The sequence below is a fragment of the Beta vulgaris genome, chromosome 2 (genome assembly GCF_026745355.1).
Source record: "Beta vulgaris subsp. vulgaris cultivar EL10 chromosome 2, EL10.2, whole genome shotgun sequence".
Lineage (NCBI taxonomy): Eukaryota > Viridiplantae > Streptophyta > Magnoliopsida > Caryophyllales > Amaranthaceae > Beta > Beta vulgaris.
The window spans coordinates 52,451,308-52,462,228 of NC_079203.1; the positions used below are offsets into that span (position 1 = coordinate 52,451,308).

At 30.1% G+C, this 10,921-nt stretch overlaps 1 protein-coding gene across 1 annotated transcript; it reads right to left on the reverse strand.

Moving 5' to 3' along the window:
• Positions 1-4,008: 4,008 nt before the first annotated feature.
• LOC104906284 (uncharacterized) lies at positions 4,009-8,792 on the reverse strand. Its single transcript, XM_010695021.4, has 5 exons — positions 8,447-8,792; positions 8,208-8,311; positions 7,982-8,107; positions 6,547-6,818; positions 4,009-4,576 (listed from the first exon to the last, which is right to left on the reverse strand). Exons 1-5 carry the CDS (start codon positions 8,553-8,555, stop codon positions 4,444-4,446), a joined length of 744 nt encoding a protein of 247 aa, XP_010693323.1. The 5' UTR covers positions 8,556-8,792; the 3' UTR covers positions 4,009-4,443.
• Positions 8,793-10,921: the final 2,129 nt, after the last annotated feature.

Genomic DNA, 10,921 nt, shown 5'->3' on the forward strand with positions numbered 1-10,921 from the left:
AAATGCTTGATTTAATATTTTATTTCCATTTTAAGCACCTTATACATAGCCCTAAGGGCTATGTATATCATTTTCCTTAATATATTAATACAAATAATATAAAATAATTATTATTAATTATCATTAATTATTATTATTATTGTTATTATTATTATTATTAATAATATTATATATTTATAACTATAATTTAGGAATATCCAAAATAAGTACTATTATTATTATTCATTATTATTACTTATCATTATTCTTTCCCCTCAAAAAAAAAATATTACTTATCATTATAATTATTATTTAATATTCATATTATTATTGTTTAAATATTATTTATATATTTATTACATTCAATTTAATTCAATTCAATTCAGCTCCAATCAGTTCAGTTCAGCTGTTTTATGCCGAAGAGAACAAGCCCTAAGAGTGTTTTTGCAATTTATAGAATAACGTACTTTTTATATAATGCATTAATTGCATCTACTACAATTGATTCTATATTCCATATGTATGCATATAAAATGTGTATCATTTACTTCTATCTTATGCATATAATAGTGTAAGGATACATTGATATCATGGAATTAAATCCCATAGTGGATTTTAAAAATAAATAAATATATCTTTATTAATTTTTCACTTTCAAGAATTCTGACATAATAAAATAGACTGAATTGACCTCTAACGAGTATTGATCCAAGTATAACCCCTTGGCTACCTTATGATATTTTCATATCATAATATGTAAGAGAAGTTTATTTGTTTTGTTTACATGTAGCATCTCAAATTTGTCTCACTTTGGAATAATGGAAGTCTAATCATATGGATTTTTTGTTGTTTTATACTCCCTCCGTCCCATAATATAGTGCTCACTTCTCATTTTTCACAAGAATTAAGGAAAATGGAAAGAGTTTTAAGAATTCACAAAAATACATATGTAAGTAAATGTTTATTGGATAAATAACAATTTCTCCCTTTTTTTTTCTCTCTCCCCTCTCTCCTCTCTACTTTCAAAAACCCTAGCCTCCATTGTTGATTTTTAAAGGGGCTTCCATCGGTTTTTACCGTTGGAAAGCCCCCACCTTTGTTTTTTTTATTTGTTTTTAGGTTTCCAATAACGATTTCTCCCTCGAAAGACAGGGTTTTCGATCTCCTTCGTAAGAAAAGGTTTTTCGATCTCCTTCGAAAGACAAGGTTTTTCGACCTCCTTCGAAAGACAGGGTTTTTCTCCTCTTTAGAGGGGGAATTTCTACAGGTTACAATCCGGGATACTAGATCTAATGGATTGCCGTGAAATTATTTTGTTCGTGAAGAATTATGCGGGATCACAAAGGTTATCAATTTTTCGAATACGGTTAGATGAATCCGACGGAAATCATCCTCACGACTACAAGGGATCGTTAGATTGTCTCTCCAACAAGGCTGTATTTCCAGCGATATAAGCGGGAGATGTTCCACATTGCAAGATTTGTTTGACGATCGTAGTTTTTATGAAGGAAATTTTTGTTTGATTCAACTTATGTATTTGTTTGATTCGATTGCTTATGTAGATGTCGTATGACTTTTTATTAATGAATTAATTTTACTATTCAAAAAAAAAAAGTAAATGTTTATTGGGTGTTTTTGTCTTGGAACTAGTTTTTGTTTCTTTTTCCTTTAAAATAAAATGAAAGAGCAATAAATATACCTTGGAATGGTGTAAAACAATAAATAAGGGCACATATTTTAAAAGAAAGTAGGGGTATTTTGGAAAGTTTTATGTAGAAATGAAGGATAATTTAGTCCAAATTAATTGATAAAAAAGAAATAGGCACAACATTTTGGGACACCCAAAGAGGAATGCAAGCACTATATTATGGGACGGAGGGAGTATTTGATGGAGTATATAATTGAAGAGGGAAAGTATAACTATTTCACAAGTTTGGGAGAAAGAAAGAAACAATAGAATGGTGGGGAGTGGGGACTATAAATTCTGTTTGAGTCTAAAGTGACTTGCAAAGCAAAGGTGATTAGCGTTAGCGAGCACTTTGATGATAAGGACAACTTATATGCCCCAAAAGAAGGTCCACTGCTCTCATCCGCTAATTACTTTTTTTGTTCTTCTCTTATTAATTGATGCTCACTGCTCAGACACATAATAGAGTGTGCCCTTTTTATTGTTCCTTTCAATGAATTTCCTATAAGAAAAAGTTTGTACATACATGATACATGATATATGATACATGATACATGTAATAAACTCAAAAGAGCAACCATACAATCATGTTTTATGTTCTATGAGGAGAAATTTAATCATCACATCTATCATACCCATGAGTAAAGAGAGAGTCTATTTTAGACAATGAAATAATGTTTCAACATAAAATCATATAACAATAAGTGGAGTAGTTCCTTTGCCTTGCGTTATTGGGACACTGACATGTGCTATACATTATAGCTTCATCACACATAAACCTGTTTTTAAATGTTGTAATATTGCAACCGATATTGTAAGTAGCTCATCGTTTGCCTTGCGCTATTGGTAAAAGAGTGGTAAGAATGTTAATGGAGTATGGCTGATATAGAGAATGGTTTCTCCATATACGTATTCATCTAAATATCTCATCCCGTCCCATTATTAATGGCGGGAAAATACTTAAGTACATAGTTGTCACAACGAGTACACTATATAATCCATCCTCACCTCATTATTCATGGGTCTACTTATTCTTTTGCACTTTTTATTTATTTCCTCCGTGATTACTCCTTTTGATTTTTGATGTTATTCACATATGTAACTTTGACTATATTTTGTGATTTGTACTCAAGAAAAAATAGAGTTATGTAGGATCTTGTTAGATTTGTTTCAATTTCTATTTTCTAAACCTTAACTTTCATTGATAACTAAAGATATTAATGTTCAAAATAGTGTATTGGCAAGTGTATCTAGAGAAAACGAGTCAATTAAAAAAACCAGAGGAAGTATTTGAAAGAAAGTCTCTAATAAAGTTTGTATGCGATGGAGCAAGTATATGGTAAATCACCACGTGGCAGATATGCTAAGTAGTACTTATAGCTCATAATTTGCGATTAATAAACATAATCATTTAAGGGTGAAGTGTATTATGACGTTCGTAACTGTTCACTAAACTGATGGCATGAAATTAATAGATTAATCATAATTTAAAGTGGATTTCTTCTTCACCACTTCACGAGTTATTGGTAAGCTTCTAGGTTACTCAACTAAAAACTAATGCACGCGCACCAATCCGGCAATTTCTATCACAACTTAGCTAATACACTTTTTAATAAGATACTAAAGTAAAAGAACTTCAATTTACGTAAGATTATGTCATAAATCGAAAGATTATAGAGAAAGGCTTTGCGCCTCAGAGTTTGATTACCGATTATGTACATGAAATTTTGTGATTGTGAATGATGTATATGAAAATTTTCCAAATTTTTTTGACAATTCTCTACGCCCGGATATTAGGGTGAGTGGCTCTGTGAGAGGACATATAGGAAATTCATCTTACCACGGGTTTTCGAAAGGAGGCTAAAAAAAAAATAAAAAAATTAGTAGCCCTGTGCGAGGTAACCCAGAGACAATTCATCTTATCATGGGTTACCGAAAGAGGGTCAAAAAAAAAAATACTTCCTCCGTTTTTTTTTAGATGTTACACTTTTCAAATCACGGACTCCTAGGTAATTTTTGGAGTGGAGAGAGATAGAGAGAATGAAAAACAAAAGGGCCCCATGTGAACATGTGATAGGAGAGAGATAGAGAGAAGTTATTACCTAAAATAAAAATATAACATCTAATTTAAAATTTCCTAAAATAGAAAGTGTAACATCTAAAAAAAACGGAGGAAGTATGTAAACTTACATGAGAAGGAGGGGGTGGAAGGATGGTAAGCCCTTCATCTTTCACTCGCAAGTTGTAGGTTCAATTCTCATTAGGAGGGTTGGGGGCTTTGGGGTAGTGGCTTGTGAGATGGCGTTAATGTAATTTATCTTACCAATTTTTTTAAAAAATAATATAAAATTACACAAATTATTGAATATAATTGTTACATCATACTTTATGGCGTTACAAGCTACAAACTAATGCTTCTTTTGTAAGAAGAACTCAAATGACATAAAAATATGTCATTATTTGTATAGTCGATATGTTGAAACCCATGAAATGCCCACTTGTGAGTGTCCCACATTGGAGAAAGAGAAGAGAATAAACCACTTTATAAGATGAGGAGTTACTCCTCCTATCACCAATTGGTTTTAGGATGGAACCTCCTAGCTTGTAAGTGGACTAAACTCTCCTCCTCCTTATTGGGTTACCCAGGCCCATTTTCATATAAATCTAAAAATTAACACAATATCATTCTTGTTGAAGTCTATACCATTATGCATATTACATAACATGGTATAACTATTCCACCCAAAAGGCCAAAACACACTCTATAAATTAATGTTTTAATTCTCTACCATAACTCTTGAATCTTTAATAATCTCTTCACAATCTAACTCTGCATGATTTGGCAGCTTTTGAATTTTCAGAAATCTTGCAAGTTCATCAACTCGTTGGTTTTCACTCATCCCTAAAATCCTGCACAAATAGAGAATAATCCTTTGTAAATTCCTTTAATTGTCATTTCAAGCTAAAACAAAGTCGGAGGTCTACCCTGGATCTCTAGTTATCTATCAATATCAGTATTTAATAAAGCCAACCTCGCCTAAGAAAAAAGGGTTGATATATACTGACAACACAATAAACTAAATTATAAGTTCAAATCAGATAAAATAAAATAAATTCAAATAAAATAAGATAAATTTGAATAAGATAATATCATATCAAATAAGATAAATTCAGATAAAATAATTTAGATAGGTAAGATTTAAATTGAATCAAACAGAGCCTAAAACAAATAATAATTTTTAGAATTAGAGGTCCATTTCAAATGAGAAACCATATGTTGTAAGTTTCTTTACACGCCCTCATAGCGATGTCTAGTGTCCACATCATTGCTTAAACATCATAAAGGGACTTGTTTGGGCAAAGACATCATTTGACTTTTATTGTAAAGATAAAGGGGGCTCATTGAGTGGGATGGACTAGTGTAGGAGGTAAATGACTAAGGTCCAGGTCCAATCAGGTTCAATTAAGTCTAATACGTTGAATTAGGTTCAATCAGGTCCAATAAGTTCAGTTTAGGTCCAATAAATTTAGTTCAGTTTAGTTCAGGGTGATTCAGGTGAAGAAAAAGCATCCTAAATATTCTATCAAGTTGGGCTGGGTTTGGCTAACAAAAACCCGAGTTGAGCCATAGTGATCCAGGTCAAAGTAAGATGGGTAGTTACAAGCTCGACCCACAAATGTGCTAGGTGAATTAGACCTGATTGGGCTGTTATTGGATGAAGATACTGGGTTCAACTGAGTCATCTTGGCCCAATTTAGACCTCTAATTTGGGCTTTAGAGCTTAACTACACTGACAGCCCACCGTATCCAAAAGGACCAAAGAAAAGTTTGATATAATGATTTATTATGACTGGGCTTAAGACAACGGGCCTGCACTTGAAAATGGACATGATGAATGTACATCTAGGTACATCATGTAAACAATTTCTGACACAAACCCAATTTTTTTTTTTTTACACAAACATAAAATTTGCTTCAACTATACTCTATTCGTTTCTTTTGAATAGTTAAATTTTATCTTTTTATGTTTGTCAATATAAATGTTTGAACATTAATATATCTAAATTTGTATTTATAAAAATTATAAAAAGTTGATATTCTAAAAGTACTTATTCAAACGAATCAAATAAGATACCACGTAAATATATTTTTACATACCCATTAATCACAAATTATAATCAAACATAAATGTGTGAGTAGTGTAAAAACTCAAATTGTAACCATTAAAAAAGAACGGAGGAAGTATAAGTTTATAATATATAGAATTGGTTTATTTCACCATAGGATTTTAATTAGCTTATTTTCTTTACAATAATATTTTAAATGATTCTCTTGCAAAAAAAATGAAGTCTAAGAGAATTTAAATTTAGGCTTGATATATCCCATCATGCCTATTTTCTTAATAACAATACAAGTTGATCACACAAGCTGATGATAAGCTTATACAATGTCAGCTAAGCTACCAGTGTTTACCCCAAATAAAAACTAACAAGGGAGCACATACAGTATTTTAACAGTATATTTCATTCATACAAATACTTCATAATCTAAAACTTAGAATATGGTAGATCATTAAATCCAACTGTCCAACCCATAAAACAACATATGTAAATATAAGCAAGAATTTATTAATCCTACATAGGAGTATATGATAGTATATACCATTAGTCCATCATCATGCTTGCATGAAATCATTGACTTTTGTGCTTTATACTCCCTAAACAACTTTTTGCAAAGATTAAAGTCTAATTCTATTAGAGTTATGGTAAGTATTTTATACTCGTCTTTTTATTAGTTTCGGATTCTAATATAATATACTTAGTATAACTCTAATAAATTCTATAATAAAAACAAATCAATGTATAATCAAGCAAATTACCCATTGAGTTTGCAAGCAATATTTGACTCCACAAATTGTTCTGTGCTCCTTAAACCCAAACTTCCACAAAGTCTATAGTACTTCTGCAAATAGTATTTTTGGTGCTTATTTTCTGCCAAAAAGAATTCAAAATTTTCCATTGGCAAAATCTTTGTGACAATTCTTTTGTTAAGCCTCATTTGCTTCCTAATCTTTGATTTTTGTGCTTCTTTTCTCTCCTCCTCTGTTGAGTAATAAATCACTGAGTTTTCATGGGTACTTAACCCAAAATTCTGCATTGAAAAAGCCCATATTTAGAACCAAATCATAATAAATTTAATACAGTATACAAATACTACCTTCAGTTTTAAATAATAGTTACACTTACACTTTTTACAATACACAAATACTACCTTCATTCTTAAATAATAGTTACACTTACACTTTTTACGCATATCAATGTAAAACTTTGAATACTAATATGATAATATCTCTAATTTTGTATTTATAAAAATTCTAAAAATTTGATATTTTAAAAGTAACCACCGAGACAAATCAAACAAGACTCCACGGAATCATATTTTTACTTACTCATAAATAAATAAATAAAAAATGATATTTTCTCCGTTTTGTTTTAAATGCAACAAATGGGTATTATTTATGAAATAAAAAATATTCATTTACCGCATTTAAAACGAAATGGAGAAAGTAGTTAAATTGAATTTTATAAATAGTGTCAAAAGCCGAAGCGTAATAGTATATACATATCTCTATTATATAAGGGAAGGGGGGAGCAATGGTGTCCTCTTTTGAAATGCCTATTTTGCCCCCCTTTCCTTTCTAAATTACAAAATGAATGTCAATATCAAAATACCAAAAATATGTTACCCTCTTCCTATTATAAATTACAAATTCACTTACAAATCAAAGGGAGCTTCAAACAAAAATACAAAAATATAATTAAAACAATCACTCACAAGTCAATTAAAATCATAAAATTGCATAATTTACGTTATGCAAATCACTAAAATGAAGAAACTTTACAAAAACTTAAAAATACACTTACAAAGTACAACTTGTGAAAAAATTGACTTGAAATCAAAGTGTCCACTTTCTTTACAATTTATGACATGTTATACTTAATTCAAAAATCAACTAAAAAATTATAATATTAAAAATCATAAATAAATTCAATAAAATTTCTATTTTGTTCATAGAATTTAACTTTGAAAAGTAAAAAAAAAAAAAACAGAATGGTGAGAGACTTAAGTGACAAAAACTAAACCTATCAAATTTTGCAACTAAAAATAATTATACTTCGTATGTCTAATGTTCAAATTTTGACTCTTATGCCGAAGAAAATCGAGTTTCTGTTTCGAAAAAAAATTCAAGCACGCATCACGTGCAAAAAATTCTAGTAACTTATAAGGAGAGAGAGAGGGGTAAATGAATTTACAAGATAATCCTTGTTGGTAGGATCATGGGTGTTCCAGAAATAATCACAAAGTGATGAAAATGAAATGATTCTGTTATCATATGATAATTTGACAGCTTCTGTATGACTTGTTCCTCCTTCACACACCTGTTGAAATAAAAATAAAAAATAATGACATTTTATATCAATCAATTCTTGGAATTTGCTATAAAATTTAAAAAATTAGTGATTTTTTTTTTTAATTTACTTCTTTATATGATGGGTTTCTAAGGCTTCCACCAAAATAACCAGTAGAAGTTTTTGTAACTCCATTGTTATTCCCGTATGCAGATTCAAGAACCCAAAAACTTCCTGAAACACCCAAAAATTATAAGTAATTTCATCAGTAAAACAGAAGAACAACAAAAGAAAAAAAAACCCATAATCAAAAGTCATTTAATTTCATGATTAAAACAGAGGAAAGTAGAAAGAAAAGAAAAAAAGTACCTCCAGCAAAAATTGCTGAATTTTGGAATTGAGATTGGACATTTTGAGATGATGATGGGATTTTTTGGATATCATGAAAATCATTGATTTTAGGGAGAATTTCATACATGATTATAATTTTTCAATACATATTTATAAAGTTGTTTGAGCTTATAATAAGCAGGAAGAAGTGGGAAATGAGTGAAGATGCTTTTGATTAGTGTGAATGAGAAAACTCTTTTTACACTTGAATGAGTGAAGTGACTTTGATAATTTTAGAGATTTATATAAGGTTAAATTGACCAAAATTTATGGTAGATTTTAATAAATTTTTTAGGTATATCAAAGCAATCTGTAAATGAGAAGAGGTGAAGCTTCCTGTGATTCATCAGTGATCAGGTGAAGCTTCCTCTGATATTCTGTGGTAGACCATGCATATCACTGACATAGTGACATAGCTAAGTATACAGTATTGTACTAGAACTAATTCTTTAGTATAATTAATGAAGATAAATAAAAATGTTTGTAACCAAGCACCTTGTGATCTTCAGATCACAAGTTCGAACCTCACTACCTATTTATTCTTGGGAGTAGGGATTCCTTTATAATCCTTACTCTCCAGCGTTGACCTGTGTATCTGGACTGGCTAACCTGAGCGATGTGTTGGTCCAGTATGGTCCTTCTTCTTACCAACGGGTCCTCAGTAGGAGCCAAAAAAAAATGTTTGTCATTTATATTCAATTAAGAATGATGGGCTATATCAAGCCTTAGTATAATTCAAGATTTGCATATTTTTACCATTTATATGTTGATGTATCTGAAGTGATAATGGATCAATTAATTATAGCCTCCTATATGAATTGCATTACATTTTTTTTATTCGGTAATTTACTAGCCTAAGCAAGTTCAACCCACATAAGTTAGAAGGTAAGAAAGGGATCCCAACTCATAAGAAAACTTCCAAGAAAACTTCCAAGAAAACTGAAGATTCATATTCAGAAGCAAATATCCACACAAACACTCCAATTATGGGGTTGATAGGAGGTGGGAGCTCCAACCATTAGGCTCCCACATGATCCTCAAATTGCATTACGTACATCCATCTTGAATGTTGTATAAAATTATAAATGGCAATGAAAAATTAAATTTAATAAAAATAAGGATTTTAATATGCTACTATATCAATATTCATATCATATTCATCAATTCTTTGTATCATAATAATAAAAATATATATACGGTAGTAAAGATCAAGAATTTTAAGAAAAACAGTGGGAATAAGACATAGGCTATGTTCAGTTCACCTTATTTTTGCTTATTTCAGATCTAATCAGATCAGATCAGAAAAAATAAGTTCAGATCAGATCAGTTCAGATTATGCTTATATTTAAAAATCACTATATCTTTCATTACATATTAGTAAAAATTATAATAATTGAATATTAATAAAGTACTCATTGAGACGAATTAAACAAGACCCCACATGACTATATTTTTTCTTATATATTGAGAAAAATCTAAAAGATAAGATCTTGTTATCAGATCAGTTCAGATCAGATCAAATCAGATCAGAAAAAATAAGTTCAGATCAGATCAGATCAGATAAGTTCAGATCAGAAAATTTCAGGTGAACTAAACATAGCCATACTCATATTAATTTTAGTTTACTTCTATATTTCTACCTTTCAGTACAACTAAGGAACTAACTATAACTACAACTACAACTACCTAAACTCGAACAGAGAAAAACATAGCGAAAAGAAAAACTATACTCGTGAAGCTTTTTTCCTTATAAATCATCATGATTCTGATTTTGCCAAGAATACTTGAGGCAAGTGGTCTCACAAAACTTGAACTACCTCATGATTTATGGGGGTGAAGTTCCACTAGCGACATTTTAGGGGTGTAATTTTCTTCCCATTTGTCCCTTTCCATCCTTAAAAGAGTTATAGTGCATGTGCTTTATTTGGTTGTTGGTAGTACTAGTAAGTAGTAACCCTAATATTAAGGCATTGACTCATACTCAATTTTTAGGATTTAAGGTGTTGGGGTTATATGATTGTTGATTGGCGCGAGAATAGTTTTGAAGATTTCTTCTTACTTATTAGCAAAATTCATTGTTAATAAAGAAAATAAACTCTTACTCTCTTCATTTTTTTTTAGAAAACAAGAAAATTATCATTAATAGATCGTTATATGATATTTATAACAATAATAACTCATGCATAAAAGAAAATCTAAATGACTAGCCAACGAGTATGTTGTGTTCATCTTTTGCTAGATAGATTCAACTAAGTTTAGTTCAACAAAAATAAGCAAAGATAAGATCTGATATTGTTATAAAATAAGATTTAATAAGTTTAAATACAATGAATAAAAACAACTAATTTTAAATAAACAAAAATAAGTTAAATGGTTGGGCTATGTTCAGTTCACCTTATTTTTGCTTATTTCAGATCTAATCAGATCAGATCAGATCAGATCAGATCAGATCAG